General features: G+C 37.9%; 1 protein-coding gene across 1 annotated transcript in view; it reads left to right on the top strand.

The window, feature by feature from the left end:
- The first annotated feature begins 994 nt into the window (after positions 1 to 994).
- Cpb2 (carboxypeptidase B2) overlaps positions 995 to 18,678 on the top strand; it is a 45,946-nt gene continuing 28,262 nt past the window's right edge. Inside the window, exons 1-3 of the mRNA XM_076872217.1 lie at positions 995 to 1,068; positions 14,709 to 14,784; positions 16,514 to 16,638. Of these exons, the coding sequence (XP_076728332.1) occupies positions 995 to 1,068; positions 14,709 to 14,784; positions 16,514 to 16,638 (275 nt within the window). The remainder of the gene's footprint in view (positions 1,069 to 14,708; positions 14,785 to 16,513; positions 16,639 to 18,678) is intronic.

The following is an 18,678-nucleotide window of genomic DNA, read 5'->3' as shown; positions in this document are numbered from 1 at the left end:
CCGATGGGAGTTGGGGGAGGGGTAGCAGGACCCTTATCCACTTAGAATATGAATATGGCCTTGGGCTAGACTGGTATAATGGAACCTTCAAAATGATGGGTAGTGGGCCTTCATTTAGATGATAGCAACTGAGGTGACCCTCCTTAAATAAAAGTGATTCAAAGCTAACCGATGTCTATTGCTGAACCAGCCCCCATGACATGGTATTCCTTGCTATGGGTGAGCCTTTCATTCCATATGGTCAAGGAAAGATATTTTTAAGCACCAGTTATTGTGGCACATTTTCATAGTCCCAGCTACTTTAGAGGTTAAGGCATGAGGATTACAAGTTCCAGGCCAAACTGGAAAACTTGGTGAAACCTGTTTTAAACTTAAAAAAAAAAAAAAAAAAAAAAAAAGGAAAGAGATTTTTGAATGGAGATTCTATAATCCTCCATATAAACTCTGCTTCTTAGCCTTATATTAGCCTCAAATTTTGGGAAACCCCCCTCCACACTTCTCATATCTTCATCTAAGCTTGAAAGCTAAAAAAAAAAAAAAAAAAAAAAAAAAAAAAAAAAAAAAAAAAAGTCAAGGAAAACAGTTTTAGTAGTTTGGTCAAGATCTTCCTCAACATGGACATGATCAATCAGTATTCAATGGCTGTGATTCTGCAATGAATCAGACAAGACAAGATCCTGTCTATTATCATCCTTTTATTCTTGATCATACACCCCCTGAGAAATTAAACATTCTCTAGACAATATAAACTAAGAACTAGTCTCAACATATTTTCTTTCTGAGGGTTCACTTACCAAACAACCACCCAATTCAATAAATGTGCATTTCTCTTTCAGGGAATAGAAATGGAAGCTCAATTGACTGAGCCACAGGAATGAAACACAGAAAGGGAACATGCTGTTATATTTTAACTAGTATGTAAAGAAGACTTATGCAATCAGCTCTCAGAGCCCTTCTTCCAGAGAATTCTGTTGTACAGCAAATCTCTGCGGGGATGAAGCCTCATTGCCTTGGCCTGCTCATAGCTGTCGTCCTCCTCTGTAAGCAGCATGGCTTTGCCTTTCAAAGGTAACTCACTAGATCCCTACACTGTGTGGGGCTGTTTTCCTTGCTTTATTGTCTCTCATTGAATGGAGTCAGGGTAGGGGTTTGGGGAACAAATTGTGAAAGATTGAAGGCCGGCTCTTTTGGACAATTTTCAAGTTGTCCTGACAAAGGAGTGGATGTCAGCACAATGAGCTATCATTAGAGATAGTGTCTTTTTGCTTTTCTGGATCTACTTTTGTTACAGGAGAATCCTGAATGATAGCATATTCAGTGGCTATGAATAATAATAACATGGAATCTTTTATAAAGGCATTTATTTGTATCCTAATTAAGAGATCACATGATTTATATTTTTCCTGACTTTGTGTATAGATTTAACTATAGATCATTTGTTTTTCTCTTGTCCATAAGATGGAGAAGAGGGTAAAGTTGTTAAGTGAAAGATTTGGATCATGCATGGAATATGAACGGAAAAAGAGCTATGTTTTAAAGAACACATACATGAATATATCTAATTCTTATTTTTGACTAGTAGAATGATTCCCTTAGATATTTTATTATAAACTACTTAGAAGAACACAAATGAACTCATGCTAGAGCCTACATAATACATGGAGTGAATAGTTCCAGGGTAGATGTATTATTGGAGTTTACCAACTAGTCAATTCTTATGCTTTTTAAAATTAATATTGCTGCTTCCTTTGGTACTGTCTTATTTTTTTCTTTTCTTTCTTTTTTCCTTCTTTTTTGCTTCTATGATTTTTTTTCTTTTCTAATTATCTCTCTGAGTCAGATCCCTCTCCTCATTTTTGTGCACAGCAAAGACAGAAGGAATGTATAACAAAAGAACATATCAGAAAGCAGGGAAAATTCTACCAAACACTCTTTTCTGAATAAATAAGCATAGAACAATAGTTCAGAGAATAGAGCTTAGAGCATGGGTCCAAGCTGTGCCTATATATGATTACTGAAGAGTTGATAGATTCATTTTTGTTCAATGTAATTGTTGAATATCAAGTAAATTGTGAAATAGTGTTTGTTATTGAACTGATATGGGAGTCAGTATTGCTAGAATAATTGGTGACCTGTCTCTGTATTTTACCAGTATATCAGATGACTGTGATTTCTAAGGTCTTTGCTAGCTTCAATAGCCTATAAGTTGATGATTGACTTTAATTAAGGGGAAAAAAGAGGAAGGAAAGAAAATCGATTATATCACTTGGTTAATGTCGACATTATAATTGATTATATAACTTGGTTAATGTCGACAGTGACAGTATCACTGACAGTGAGCAGAAAGGAAGGAAAATTATGGTTATTTAGCACCTATGTTTTTATTTGTTCTGGGCACTGAGCAGTGTTCCCTGTTTAATTGCTTACAACCCTACACCCTAGGATTTTTTTTTTCTTTTTTTCTTTTTTCTGAGACAGGATCTTGTTATGTTGCATAGACTGACCCTGAACTCCTGGACTCAAGAGAGCCTCCTGCCTATAGAGCTGGAACCACAGGTGTACTCCACCACACCAGGCACACACTAGTCATGTTTGTGGATATTTAATGGGGAGAGGAAATTGGGCTCCAGAAGAAAGAATAAATCATAAGAGCAAACAATAAGTGTAGAGCTTAGAATTGGTTAGAAATCCAAACTTCAGCCTTGTTTCAATCCTATACTGCATAGCATGACTTTTTAAGGAATCTAGAAATTAGGAGCCAGTTTGAAGGGAAGTCAGCTTTGGTCACAGTGAATTTAAGAAGATAGTCCATTGGGAAAATAGCCTGGAAGAGAGGCAGAGGCTGGAAGTCCTCTCCTACTGGCAGGTGTACATATGGCCTCAGAACCAGCACAACATAACTATCCCCCGAGCTGCCTATAGCAGACCATGGGATCTTAGTACACATGCTCACATCTAGGCTGCCATATATTTTTTTTAAAATAAGGTCTGAGTAGGTTGCCCAGGCTGACCCTGAACTCCTGGGTTGGATGGATCCTCCCAACTCAGCCTCCTGGGATCACAGGTGCACACCTGCCCCTGACTTCAGGCCGCCATCTTGATTCCATAATGAACTAAACTCCTGGGTGAGATAACACACTGCAAGACCCACCAAAGGTTTTACCATTTTGTCTTCAAAATAAGTAAGTACATAGTGCTTTAGTGGGACTAAGCATAATGTAAGTGAAGGAGAAAATAATGAAAAAAATGAGTGAAAAAACTCTTCATGCATGGTTTTCCTATTTTTTGCTTCAGCACGTACTCAGAAAAGTGACAATTATGCTTAAAGAGAAGAATGAAATATAATCAACCAAATAATATCCCATTGAAAATATTCAATACTTTGTGCATACTTTGGGGGTCCCTGTGGAGTGAGGGTGGGGACCGGGGAGAGCTGGCAGAGTCATAACTGAATCCTGGTTCCAATCCCATCACTAGAAATAACACGACAAACTCATATCTCTGTGAGTAAAAATAAATTTTTTTTAAACCAACTGTTTCTGAGCTTTTCCAGGAATGGGCTATTACTAAAGCTAAAAGGGAAATCTAATTTCATTCAGAGCAACAGCCTTTGATAAATTATTTCTGGGGGCAAGAATATGAACCCTTCTAAAAAGAACTAATGGTCTGGCTTTTTCCTAAACTGTCTTTGTTATTGTCTTCTTGTTGTGATCATTTTCCTAATAACAGTTTATATCCAAGTAATCTCTTAGTGGCTGATTTGTGGATGCATTTTGATAAATCTCATCAGTGAAATGCCCTGGAACAATGACAACAAAAAAATTTAAAGGCATAAATACCATATGCCAAAGACAAAAGCAGCCAAAAAAAAAAAAAACTCACATATCTCCATATTCACTTGATTTTAAAGGCCAAATGCTATAAAGAATAAAAATAAAATACTATCTAGAATCTGGTAAACAAAGTCATTAATTGTATTGTGCAGTGATTACCTAAGTGCAGCTTGTCAGCAGGGACTATTTATTTGGAAAAAAAGAAAGTGAGAAAAAGTAGGAAGGAACCCGAGAGTGGAGGAGCATTGAGGATAGAGGGTTTCTGAATTATTAATAGGCCACAGGAAATGTTCTTTCTGTTGACTTCATATACTATCTGGCTACCTGGAGACCAGTTTATTCTGTTTCATTTAGCTCCTACTGATATATTATTTTCATCTCAAAGAACAGACGACCAGTGCACCTAAAACATGGTAATGCTTATAGCAAAATTGCAGCCTTGGGCTAGGTTGCATTGTTCAGAAGCATCTCACCAGCTTCTCAAATTCAACATAATCCTTCAGAATTATGACAGGTGTGATCCTTCCCCTGTGAACCGTAGTAGGGAACAGACCTTGATGAACATAATCCCATTCTTAAAGGGGAAAAGGCAGAACATGTGGCATAGATATTAAAAACTCAAGATCTGGAGAGTGAAACCTCAGTTTTGCTATGCAGCTTTGGACAATTTATTCATTCTCTTTAAGCATCACTTTGCTTTTTAAATTTTTTTTAAAGTAACCTGTATTCCATTGCACTTGCACTTTTTATTCTATTTTTTGGTACAAGAAATTTTTTTCTCAAATGGTTATTGTGTAAACACTATACCTGTATTATTTCAGGAATGAAATAAAAATCCATCTTTATTTTTCACCTCTCACTGCTTCACTGACATTCTATGTAGTGGGATTATCTTTCTCTGCTGGTGCTCCCATCCCCAACCCATACTGAGGATTGAACCCAGGACTTTGCACATGCTGGGTAACCACTTTACCACTGAGCTACATCTCTAGCCCTCTATTTTATTTTGAGACAGGGTCTTCCTAGGTTGCCCAGGCTGGCTCCAAATTTGCAATCCTTCTGCCTCAGCCTCCCTAGTAGCTGGCATTACTGGGGAGTACAGGCCTGTGTCACTACACCCTACCTCCTTGCTCTTGCATGGAAAATTTCATGACTTCTCAATTCACTTCTTAGTAACTGACAGTCTTTGGGTCATGTTAAAATGTGAACAGGAGCAGTGGCACACACCTGTAATCCCAGCAGTTTGGGAGGCTGAGAAAGGAGGATTGAGAGTTCAAAGCCAGCCTTAGCAATGTAGTGAGGCCCTAAGCAATTCAGCAAGACCCTGTCCCTAAATAAATATATATTTTAAACAATCCTCAGTATCTAAAAAGAAAGAAAGAAAAGAAAACAGCTTCAATTTCAAAATTAGAGTATCAAATCCTATTAGGTATTATTCAGATATCTCAATCTCTATTGTTAAAAGAAAAACTTTTAGCTGAATTAAATTTAACAGTGTTTAATTAAGCAAAGAATGATTTGGAAATTGGGCACCCCTCAGAATCAGAAAAGATGCGGAGAGTTACATTCATTTATGTGCGGAAAACAGAAGCAAAGTACAGAAACAGCTTGAATGATTGTTTTTGGTGTTTGCCTTATTTGGACATGTTTGGATCAGATAGCTAAAACTCAACTGCTTTGATTGGCTCAGACACAGCCAGATGTTAAAAAAAATAAAACAGGGCTGCGGTTGTGGCTCAGTGGTAAAGCACTCACCTAGCATGTATGAGGCCCTGTGTTCAATCCTCAGCACCACATAAAGATAAATAAATAAAGGTATATCTACAACTAAAAAATACTTTAAAAAAATAAGTAAATAAAACAAACAAATGAACAAAACATACCTAAATGAGGCTTTCAGTTTGTTTTCCTTCTAAATTAGGTTGTACTTTCTTGCTAGGGAGGTCAGAGGCATTCCTCAGGTCAAATTTAACATAATTTAAATTTATAGGAAAATAACCTTCATCTCTTACACACCCCTGACTCTTTTAGAAACCCCTCCTACCCTTATTCAGGAATTTTCTGGATCGGGACAGATTCATTTTTTTCTGGGTAGTCACTTGTGACTACATCTTTCACTCCTGAGAATTTTGCTTGGTCCTCTGGATCCTCTGCTGGGATTCCTTTCCCCCTGTAGGTGGCCCTACTGGACAGCATCTGGGTCATAACTGCCCAACTTTTAATCCCTCCAGCCAACTAGATACCAGTCATATGCAGATTTAGCTCTCTGGGGAGAAACCAAGGTATCAATCCTTGCATGCTTAACTGAAGGAAACATTAAACTTTCTCGCCAAAGTCCTCCCTGCTTGGTGGAGGTGAAGGGAGTAGCAGCGCCAAAACTCTACCCACTTTGTGAAAGTGGTGGTGCCAAAGAACAACTTGCTCCAAAGAAATACCAACTTGCTTCACGAATCTTGCTTGTCCTCTCTGTTTTTTATAGCCTCTCTCTGGTAAGTAAGGGGGCACAGAGTTATGAGATTAATTTTCAAACATTATAAACTCTGCATAAGATGATCTGCCTGACTCTCATTGCATTACCTAATTGCACTTCCATCAAAATCAACTAGGAAAAGTCCAGTTCACCACAAGATAAGCTCAAATATATCAAAATATTTGATGGTGAAGTTTTAACCTCATAAATTATACTCTTCAACATTTCCTAACTTATTTTTTAAAGTTTCAGAGATTTCCTCCCCGCACTCCATTGTTATAGCTTTTATCTTAACAGTAAGGGATAAATGTGGGGGTTCTGCCTACTACTATGTACTTCCATTTCCGTTATACATTTGGGGAACAGGGTAATGATCATTGGGGGATTTGTGGACCTAGTGCACCTACTATGAATTGGACTTAGTCTAGAACTCCAGGGCCCCAGATTTCAGCATTATATTTGACTCTACATCAAACAGGTCTCAAAGTATCTTAGTTTTCCCCCTTTCTGTAGTATGCAGAACTACCTGAATAAGTTGCCAAAGGTCTATTTTGGATAGGTCTGCCGGAGTCTTGATCTTGTGGGATGCTTTCTGTATTATCATAGCGTCTTTCCTTGTGGGGATCTGACTCCTCCTTCAGAAATAATTTTTGGGCCTAAGAACTGACTTGGGTTTGAAACTGGGCAATAGATGAATAACTAGGGCAAAGTCATGGAGCAACCTGGGTATGGAAGTGTTAGGCATGTTAAAAAGGGACTAATACCCCTGACATTCTAATTAGATCCTTTAGAGATATTACTAACATTCTGCTAGGATGGTTTTTAGAAGCTTGGAGAAAAAAGTGATATGCACATAGTGAACTGTTAAAGCCACAACTAAAGTGGCAATGGTGGGAAATGGAATCAAAAGACTCATAGAATGTGACATTTTTGCATAAAAATACTATTTAAGGCCAGAAAACCCACTGGCCTTAAATAGTATGCTCTGCTATGGATTCAGAAGAAGTTCTATTTATTAAGAGAACAAGGAGTGTCCTAAGAAGATAAAGCTCAATAGTGTCTCTTTCACAAAGTGGTTTTTTAATACTCATTTCCTCATTAAGTGAAAAAAAATTAGTTCTTTTTGGGTTATAAAAAAAGTAAAAATGGAAAAGCATAAAATCAGGGAGAAAACAATTGAAATTTCACCCCCCAAAGAGAAAATCTTTTAATATTTTAGTGGTCACCTTTATATTATTCACCTTTCTTGCATCTCTCTGCATTTATATGTCCCTGCATATAAGATGACATTAGCTGAATAATACGTACCCCTTTGCCCTAGGAAGACCTTTCTTTTAAAATCAATCTTTTTTGCTCTCTCTGCCTCTTACCTTCCGTTGCTATTTCCCACCCTCCAATCAATGTCACCATGTCCCTTTATATACTCATGACTTTCTTCTGCTTTCAACTTTCTTCTGCTTTCCTTTTTATCTCATAGTCTGTCACATCTTACTTCTCTCCCTTAATAGAGCATGAAAATCCCAAGTTAACTGTTATAAATCAAACTTATTCTTTCTAATTGCAAAACATCCTACAATGTGGACATACCATGAACAGTCCTCAATTCTGTTGTTGATAAGCATTTCCATAAGTTTCCAGTTATTGTTATTAATACTGCCATGCATACTCTTGAACTCTTGTCTTTAGTTGTTAGTGGCTGAAGAGTTTATGCTATGTTTGTATTAAGGATTGACATAAAATTTCCCAGTCTAGGGTTTCTGTGAGCCATTTTCCCTCTGAATCAAGTCTCTCTAGGGCTATTTTCTGTTTCTAGTATTTAGAATCCTTTAATCAAGTTTCCCAAAATAAACCTATCTTCTTGCCTGCTGTCAATCATGTTACTTTCCTAATTCCTAATTACCTACAAGATGAGGTCCAAGTTTCTCAGGTTATGCATCCATAACCTTCTTAGGAGGAGGACTAAAACAACTTCTCAAATTCACTTCTGTTTAGCTACCATTCTTCTCTTAGCCTCCTCACCTGTCGTGTTGGCAGCAGTTAACAGGTTGCTACCTCCCCTGCAGTGCCCCTGGTCTCCTGCCACTGTGACCCTATGCTCTTTCACACATTCTGACTCACCCCTCATCTTTTTTTGTGAATAATGACAAACAATAATTATCATGACCCTTTCTGTACTTTTGTAGCTCTTGGTATTTCTCTTTTTTTGAATAAAAGTTATTATTTGAAATATTTTCAGAGTTTCAGAAAATTGGCAAAGATAGTAGAGTGTACCTCCCTCACCCAGTTTCTCCTAATGTCGACACCTTATCTTATCATGAAATACTTGTCAAAACTGAGAAACCAACGTTGGTCCTTTACCATTAACTCCAGATCTTATTTGGATTTCATCATTTTTTCCACATGTTATGGTTTGGATGTGAGGTATCTCCCAAAAGCTCATGTGTGAGATAATGCAAGAGCATTCAGAGGTGAAACAATGGGTTTATGAGAGCCTTAACCCAATCTGTGAATTAATCCCTTTCATTATAGAGGTCTTTCACTTCCTTGGTTAAGATTTATTCCTAGCTTTGTTTTGTTTTGTTTTTTGAGGCTATCATGAATGGAATTGTTTTTCTGATTTCTTTCTCAGCAGATTCATTGTTGGTATATAGGAAAGCTATTGATTTTTGTATTATGATTTTATAAACTTCTACTCTGTTTTTATTTTTTATTTTGAAGAAGGGTTTCACTAATTTGCTAAGGTGATCCTCTTGCTTCAGCCTCTGGAGTAGCTGAGGTTATGGATATGCACCATTGCACCTGACAGTTTAATTTTAAATTAAATAGCATGGTTTTTGTGAGGTTACTCCAAGGTACCCTGGAAAGGTGGCCATTAACGCGAATGCCTTTCACACAGACCTGCAATCCCTTACCTCACTGATGCCTTTCTTTATCTAAATATTTTTCTTTTTGAGGGGGGATGGTAATCAGGGATTGAATTTAGAGGCACTCGACCACTGAGCCATATCCCCAGTCTTGTTTTGTATTTTATTTAGCAGGGTCTCACTGAGTTGCTTAGCACCTTGCTTATGCTGAGGCTGACTTTGAACTGCTGCCTCAGCTTCCTGGGCTGCTGGGATTATGGGCATGCGCCACTGTGCCCAGCACCTAAATATTTTTCACCTTCAAATTTTGATAGGGTGCTTCAGATATGAGGAAATTTGTTAAGAAATTCTTCCCTTTCTGAATAAATAGTATGCAAAAATAAAGTAAATGCATGTTGAGTCACACTAAGAATCACTAAGAATCCCTCACAGCCCTAGCAAGAGTTGTAAGACAGAAAGAAATATGAAAAAGCAAAAGTGAGAAAACAAATTAAACCAAGTGTCAGGGCTTAAAACTGACACTGACTCATATGCTCATATCATTTTTAAAAGCATATAAAGTTCAGACCCATTCAAGATAAAAATTCATTAGAGTAGTAGTTTCTTCAGGCAGACAGAAGGGATCTACCAAAAATCTACAAGCACTCTAATGGTGAAACAGACAGTTTTTATTAAATATTATGATTCATGTATTTTTTTCTCCACTTTTGTTTGGCATTATACTGGCATCAAAGCCATCAGGATAAGAGAAGGGAGCAAAATAGAGACTGTATAAGCAGTGAAACAAGAAGAAGGAAAACTTAGTATGTGTAGTTGTAATGATTGCTTGCAAAGAGAAAACTCCTCAAAATATCTACATTAAAATTATGGAATATGAAAAAATGTTCATCATCTCTAGCAATCATAGAAATGCAAATCAAAACTACTCTAAGATTTCATCTCACTCCAGTCAGAATGGCAGCTATTATGAAGACAAACAACAATAAGTGTTGGCGAAGGTGTGGGAAAAAATGTATACTCATACACTGCTGGTGGAAATGCAAATTGGTGCAGCCAATATGGAAAGCAGTATGGCGATTCCTTGGAAAACTGGGAATGGAACCACCATTTCACCCAGCTGTCCTTCTCCTCGGTCTCTACCCAAAGGACTTAAAAACAGCATACTACAGGGACACAGCCACATCAATGTTTATAGCAGCACAATTCACAATAGCTAAACCGTGGAACCAACCTAGATGCCCTTCAGTAGATGCTTGGATAAAAAAAGTGGCATATATACACAATGGAATGTTACTCAGCAATAAAAGAGAATAAAATCATGGCATTTTCAGGTAAATGGATGGTGTTGGAGAAGATAATGCTAGGTGAAGTTAGCCAATCCCCAAAAAACAAATGCCAAAAGTTTTCTCTGATATAAGGAGGCTGACTCATAGTGGGGTAGGGAGAGGGAGCATGGGAGGAATAGACGAACTCTAGATAGGGCAGAGGCGTGGGAGGGTAAGAGAGGGGGCATGGGGTTAGAAATGATGATGGAATGTGATAGACATTATTATCCAAAGTACATGTATGAAGACACGAATTGGTGTGAATATACTTCATATACAACCAGAGATACGAAAAATTGTGCTCTATATGTATAATATGAATTGTAATGCATTCTGCTGTCATACATAAAAAATAGAAAAAAAATTATTGAAATTACCAAGAGAAGTGAATAGAAAATCGATATCAAAAAATCAACTTAATTTCTATATCTTGATGATAAAGAACCAAGAGATGGAATATTAAGTTGCTGTTTACAAAAGAAAAGGCATCGCTGTTAAAGCACATAATTTTAAAATATGCAACATTTTAAAATTAGAAACTATGAAACTTTTTTGAAGGCCATTAAAAAAGGCCTAAACAAGTAGGCAAACCTTTCTTGTGTACTGATGAGAAGACACAATCATATCAGTGTTTTTCAAATTATTAATCTATAAATTCAGTGTAATTATAACAAAAATCTAACATTTTTTCATGGAACATTATAGGCTGATTTAAAAAATTTACATAGGAAAGCAAAAGATCAAACCAAGAGGCTCTTTAAAAGAATCAGGGCAGAGGGACCCTCCTCCTCCTTCACATATGAAGACATAGTGAGAAGGTGCCATCTCAAGAAACTGTCCCTCTCCAGATGACAAATCTAATCTGCTAGTGCCTAACCTTGGACTTCCTAGCCTCTAGAACTGTGGGAATAAAGTTTCTGCTGTTTCTAAGGCCTAGTGCCCTCACATGCTGGAGGGTAAAATGGATGTTGGAGAAGATGATGCTAGGTGAAGGTTTCTTTTACATGGGTACTAATCCCATTCATAAGAGCTGTGCCTCAGGCCCTGCTCATCTCCTAATACTGACACCTTCAGGATTAGTGTTTCTACATTTGAATTTAATAGGCACATAAATGTTCATACTAGAACAATTTCCCACTGACATCACCAATCAATGAAGATCACAGGCTCTCTCTAGCACTCTTCTCCAACTTAGTCTTCTGGGCTCCTTCCATTACACAACTCCACACCCCTGGGACTCTTTGCTCCAGCCACAGGATGAGAGGAAGCACAGTGCATGAAGACACTCTGCTCTTAACTCCCACCCTCATCCCTGCTGGCTGGAGCTCAGGAAGGAGGTCTCAACACAACCAGATGGATGGCTGGGAAATGCAGTTTTTCTGGGTCCCAGGAAGAGAAGCTGGTGTGATGGATTAGAGTTTTCACTGCCAGATGGTATGGAAACTTAGTACATGACCAAATTGATAGAGCAGTTCCCGGGGAAAGTATCCACAATTGATACATGATGCTAAGTAAGAAAAAATGCAGATCAACTCCTTCTTTGAACTGCACACAAATACGTTTTAAAAGCTGAAGCAAGAAAAACAAAAAGAGATAAATGAGAATATCATTATATCCCAGAGATTTGGAAGGAGTTCTTAAATAACACAAACCTAGAAGGAAACAATGGATGAAAAGTGCAAACTTATAAGTCCATGATAGATAAATAGACACCATAAAGAAGAAAGGCTGGGATGTTGCTCAGTTATAGAGCACTTGCCTAGCGCTTGAGGTCCTGGGTTTCAATTCCCAGCACTGGAGAAAAAAAAGAAAAAGAAAGATTACAAATTGGTAGAAGATATTTGCGATATATTATCTAATGTACAGAAAGAAGTTATACTGGTTAATAATTACAAGAATACAAGCAAAAAAAATAAGCAGATGATCTGCACAAGCATAACACATAAGCTAGTAATTTAAGAGATAACTCTGCTTCATTAGAAAGTCAGAAAAATAAAATTAAACTTCCCAAGAGTCTGGGCATGATGGCCACAGCTCTAATCCCAGTGGCTCAGGAAACTGAGGCAGGAGGATCACAAGTTCAAAGCCAGCCTCAGCAACTTAGTGAAGCCTTAAGCAACTTAGCTATACTCTTTCTCAAAATTACAAATAAAATGGGCTGGGGATATGGTTCAGTGGTTAAGTGCCCCCTGTTCAATCCCTGATACAAAAAAAAAAAATGTCATGGGAAGATTTCATCCCCCAGCTATTTAATTGGAAATTTTAATTGGACAGCACAAGGTGTTGGCAAGAAGAACCAACAGGAAATCTTTTCCACTGCCACTGAAGATGTCCATTGATACAGACAGTTGAAGGACTCATCGGACACTGTGAAATTAGCATTGTGTGTGCCCCATGAAATAGCAGTTCCACTTGTAAGGAAATTCTTATAGTCCGAGGACCACATATGGCTCGATAATATTTTTTAATATATTTTTTAGTTGTAGTTGGACACAATACCTTTATTTTACTCATTTATTTTAATGTGGTGCTGAGGATCAAACCCAGGGCCTCGCACATGCTAGGCAAGTGCTCTACTGCTGAGCCACAACCCCAGCCCCCAGAGGATAATCTTGAAAATACAATGTTAGTGAAAACAAGATTCAGTAGAATTCATAAAGTATATCATTTTTATAAAATTAAATCAAGTAAATATAAGTTTATTGTCTAAGGATCTACACATACAAGAATCCATGCATGTGTTAAAGCATCCACACTCTGTTGCCAGACACAGTGGTGCATGCCTGCAATCCCAGCCACTTCAGAGGCAGAGGCAGGAGGAATAAGACTTCAAAGCCAGCCTCAGCAACTTAGTGAGGCCCTAAGTAAGTTAGTGAGATCCTGTCTCAAAATATAAAAAGGTCTGGAAAGTACCCTGAGTTCAATTCCTGGTACCAAAAAAAAAAAGATAAAAGGAAAGAAGGAAAGCAGAAGAGTCTATACTGTGAAGAAAAGCAAAGGAAAAAAGTAAAACTGAAAATTTAGGATGGCAGACACCTTTACATGGGAGGGGAGTTGAGGAGGAAGGAGGACACGGTGAGATTCAAGGGTGCCAATAAAGTTGGATTTCTTAAGCAGGTGATGGGTTCGTAAACATTTATTCTATAATACAATAAGCTACTGTCGGCATACATTTTCTCTTATGTATCAAATAGTTTATTTGTTATTGACAGAATAATTATACAGATTAATGAGGTACAGTGAGATGCTTTGATAACATGAACATCAAATAATAATCAGGTTATTTAATGTATTCATCTTTTCATACATTTATCATTTCTTTGTGATGAGAACATTAAAATCTTCTCTTTCTGCTATTTTAAAAACACTCAACACAATGTAGTTTACCATAGTCACCCAACCTCAACAGAACACTGGAATTTATTCCCTATTTTCCCATCCCTTCCTCTTTCCACCTGCTGGTAACCCCTCTTCTACTCTCTTCTGGGATCAGCTTCTTTAGATTCCACAGATGGGAAAGATCATGCAATTCTTATCTTTCAATGCCTGGCTGATTTCATTTATTGTAATGTCCTCAGGTTCTTCCACATTGCCACCAATGACAGGATTTCATTCCTTGTAGGACTGAATATTCCACTGTGTCTATGTACCACATTTTCTTTATCCATTCATACAGTGATGGACACTTAGATGGATTCCATGACTATTGTGAACAGCGCCACAATAAACCTTGGAGTGCAGGTATCTCTTCCACATACCGATTTCATTTCCATTGTGTCTATGCCCAATAAAAGGGTTGCTAGATCTTCTGGTAGTCCTATTTTTAATTTTTTTTTGAGGCACCACCATACTATTTTTCATAATGGCTTTACTAATCCACATTCCTACTGACAGCTATGAGTTTCTCTTTCTCCACTTCCATGCAACAATAAAAATTAATTTGTTATTTTTTTTTCTTTTCGATACACACAGAGAGAAGGAGTTAGTACTCTGCAAACTGAACCCCACTCAAGAGAGCTGTTGATTTTGCAATTGCTTAGGAATAGAAAGAATGAGAAGATATTCTCTTTTTATAAGTCCTCTATCCTTTTAACATTTTAAATTTTGTTTCCTTTTTACAGTTACCTAGAAGCTCCTCTAGTATCATTTTTAAAAGATGGATATTTCATTTCCACTTTTATTTAACATCAAAATCCTGTTTTGTTTTTTTACCCAGTGGCCAGGTTTTATCTGCTCTTCCTAGAACCTCTAGACAAGTTCAAGTTCTGCAGAATTTTACTACAACCTACGAGGTAACTTCTCCCTAATTTGTGCCTGTGTTGGTAGCATTTTGTATTCCATTATACGCCATATCATTCCCTCCTACCTTCCGTCTCACTTTTTTGCATGGGATGTGAACTCCTTTCTCATAAGCTTCACCCTTCTCGTGAATACACGACATTTTTGGTTCCAAAATTGACTTTTCAGCCAATTTCATGTTAGTACTCTGTGGTTGAAAGTGTATCCTTACAAAGCTACTATAGTAAAAGACATTCAATAGAATTTTTCTTATAAATTGGTCGTTGTTAATCAAGGAATAACCATGAAAGACACAAGGGAACAATTTATTAAAATGCATGGAACACATCTCCCAGAATGTCTAAGGTTTTGAAAATTGACAGGGGTCAGAAAATATCACAATAAAAAAAACTGGTGGCACCATATTTGTTGGTGTTCTCTGAGAAATAGAGGTCAGATCAGATTCAAAGTGTGAGCCATAAAAGGAATGTTTGCTAAAGATAAAGGAGAGGGAGCTGGGATGGCAGGGGCACCTGCAGACCTGATGCCTTCTGAGGCTTCTGCAGGCGGGAGGATCTTGCATAGAGGATCTAGGCTGCAGAGGAGTTCCAAGGAGAACTGAGTATGGGGACAGGGTTGAGTCCTTTAGCCAAATCGTCTATTGTAAGAGCCCCGTATCTGGGAGGAATGGACCTGGGTGAACATACCCACAGTGCAATCACTGCAGCCCTGGGCAGTGTGGCCTCAGACTATGGGGATCACCAGGGTGGGCCACTGGAAACACCAGTTACCTGTGCTCCTTACAGCAGAAGAGCTGAATGGCACATGTTCACAGCCACCACACCAGGATAAAGAAGAACTACTGCTAAAGAAAGCATCAGAGACTTTAGAACTTTATTTCTTGTTCTACTATTTGGTGGATGATTTTAGAGAAATTGGCTACAAGCCTTAATGCTGTCTGAACAACAAAAAAAACAATGACAGTTTATATCAAAGTAGTATCATAATGATCAAGGGAAATGAGTTTGAAAGTGTTTTGGAAAAAAAATACCATTTTAAAAAGTAAATAGCTGGGCATAGTGGTACATGCCTGTAATCCCAGAGACTCGGGAGGCTGAGACAGGAGGATCTCAGGTTCAAAACCAGCCTCAGTAAGTTAGCAAAGCTCTAAGCAATTTAGTGAGATCCTGTCTCAAAAGAAAAAATAAAAAAGGGCTGGGGGTGTGGCTCAGTGGTTAACCGCTCCTGGGTTAAATCCTCAGTACCAGGAGGAAAAAAAAAAAGATTGAGAGTAAATATTATTGAGAGTAAATGTTCAAAGACCTTAATTAAATTAAAGGAACGCTGACATGGTAATAATATTAAGTACATGGAATTTTTATTAGATAAGATTAACGTTTAGTCAACTTTCTTTCGAGACAAAATTTTCAATTTTCCTTTAAACATCTGACATACACGTCCAGTTTTATATTTGAGTTATAAGTATGTGCATTTTTTCATTCGTTGTCTCAGTGAATATTTGTTGAGTATCTGGTAAGTTTCAGGCTCTCCTTTGCAACAAGAGTTAATGAGAAGAATAAAATCAACTCCCTGCAAAATGAGCATTCATATTATCATGTGTATAGACGTTGTCCTTTTCATGTCTTTTTTATAGACACAACCTTTACGACTCTGGCTGCAGATGAGGATGATGTGAACAACTCTTTGACTTTATCATTCTTCCTCCTCTCCCCAAAACTTCAGATTGTTCTCTGGCAGCCAGTAACCGCTGAATTCATTGAAAAGAAAAAAGAAGTCCATTTTTTTGTGAATGCATCTGACGTAAACAATGTGAAAGTCCATTTAAATGCCAGCAGAATTCCATTCAGGTAGGCACCATTTGGTATGTATTAACTAGCAATTACAAGCACCCATTATGCATTTGACTAGGAGGTGGAATATCTGCTTCTTGGAAAAATAAAGTACAGTCAACATGGCAGCGTCGAAAGCTCTGGAATGGACTGGAGGTAAAGCCCAAGGCCTGGCTTTGTGACACCCTCTCATAAGCCCAGTCCTTTATTTGACATGAAGGTTAGACTCAATGATCTGTAGAGTCTCTTGTCATTTCTCTCTCTAGGATTGCTCTGTGCCCAGACCTGGGGCATAAAATGGTCATTTTATCAGTGATCCTAGGCTTTGTGAATCTCTTAAAAGAGCTGCTGTTGGGGAGGATTTAGCTTTCACAAATTCTTCCTTCACAATGTCAGCAAACCTTTCTGAATATACGGCCCTGAACTCGAAAGTGTACCCGACCCTCTGACTCCGAGGGAAACCTGAGTTGGAGTCTGGCAATGCCACTTATCCTCCTCCGTGACCATGTAGGAATTATTAACCTCTCTGTGCCTTGGCTAATTTTGTAAATTAGATTTTTTTAAAAAGCATCTACCATGTAGATTAATTGATTTTAAAAAATTTAAAGTATATCAGGTGTTATTCTGTTCAGAGTCTGTTCCCTGTTCCTTTGTTTCTCCTGTCCAACCTCTCCTCTTTATATCCACTGCCCACCTGCCAGTATCCTCCCAGAGTCGCCGTGACTTCCTTGAGACCATGGTGTTTTCTGGGTATCAGGCTCTGGATAATATGCTGTAATAATTATTACTAATAAATCACAGGTGTTTACTACCTTCTAGGAACTTGCAGAACCAATCTACACATTATACCATTTAATTCTTAAATAAGAATTATTTTACTCTGTTAGGTAAATATTGTCTCCAATAGGCAGATTTTAAAAAATCTTATGAATAAAGGAATTTCTCAAAGTCAGCCAGCTGAAAAATGCCAGAGCTAGAAGTCAAACCGAAACCCTTTTGGTGCCAAAAGGTTAGCTTTTATCTATTGACTTAAATAAAAGTAGAGGGCTGGAGTTGTGGCTCAGCGGTAGAGTACTTGCCTGGCATGCTCGAGGCCCTGGGTTCGATCCTCAGCACCATATAAAAATAAATAAATAAAATAAAGGTATTGTGTCTAACCAAAAAAAATATAAATCTTTAAATAAAAAAATAAAAGTAGAGAAGCCTTTATTAACGTGATAGCTAATTTCAAACCGTCCATCCCAGGTGATAGAATGCTTTAATTCAGTTCATGTGTTTGCCTAGGTGATAGATGAAGCAAGATCCTTTTCCATATCTTTTCTTTTCCTATACTTCGATTTCCCAAGACATTTGGTCAACTTTGGCAACAAAACATCTGGCACGATTTTTAAATCAATTAATGAAAAACAAGAAGGAAAGGTATTCTGCTTCTCCTTGATCCTTAACTGAAAACAGTAGGGGATATTACAATTGTATATTCACATAAAAGACACTGACAAATTACAATCAAGAAATGTAGATCTGGGTGGTGGCGCCCATCAATAATCCTAGCAGCTTGGGAGGCTGAGGCAGGAGCATCTCGAGTTCAAAGCCAGCCTCAACAATAGCCAGGCGCTAAGCAACTCAGTGAGACCCTGTCTGTAAATAAAATACAAAATAGGGCTGGGATTGGGGCTCAGTGGTTGAATGCCTTTGAGTTCAATCCCGGGTACTGCCTCCCCAAAGAAAAAAGAAATGTAGAGCAGGGTGCGGTGGTGCACGCCTGTAATCCCAGCAGCTAGGGAGGCTAAGGCAGGAGTATCTCTAGTTCAAAGCCAGCCTCAGCAATTTAGTGAGGCCCTAAGCAACTCAGTCAGAGACTCTGTCTCTAAATAAAATATTTTAAAGGGCTGTGAAATAGACAGACAAAAAAAGGGGGCGGTTGGGGACGTGGCTCAATAGTTAATCCCCCCGCCTTCAACCCCTGGTCAAAAAAAAAAAAAAAAAAGAAAAGAAAGAAAGAAATGTAGATATTGGTGGGAAAAGGTGAGGTTTTGGAGGTCCTGAAACCATGCAATT

The sequence above is a fragment of the Callospermophilus lateralis genome, chromosome 12 (assembly GCF_048772815.1).
Source record: "Callospermophilus lateralis isolate mCalLat2 chromosome 12, mCalLat2.hap1, whole genome shotgun sequence".
NCBI lineage: Eukaryota > Metazoa > Chordata > Mammalia > Rodentia > Sciuridae > Callospermophilus > Callospermophilus lateralis.
Note: the sequence above shows the minus strand (reverse complement) of the source record. Positions and strands in the feature narration are given on the sequence as shown.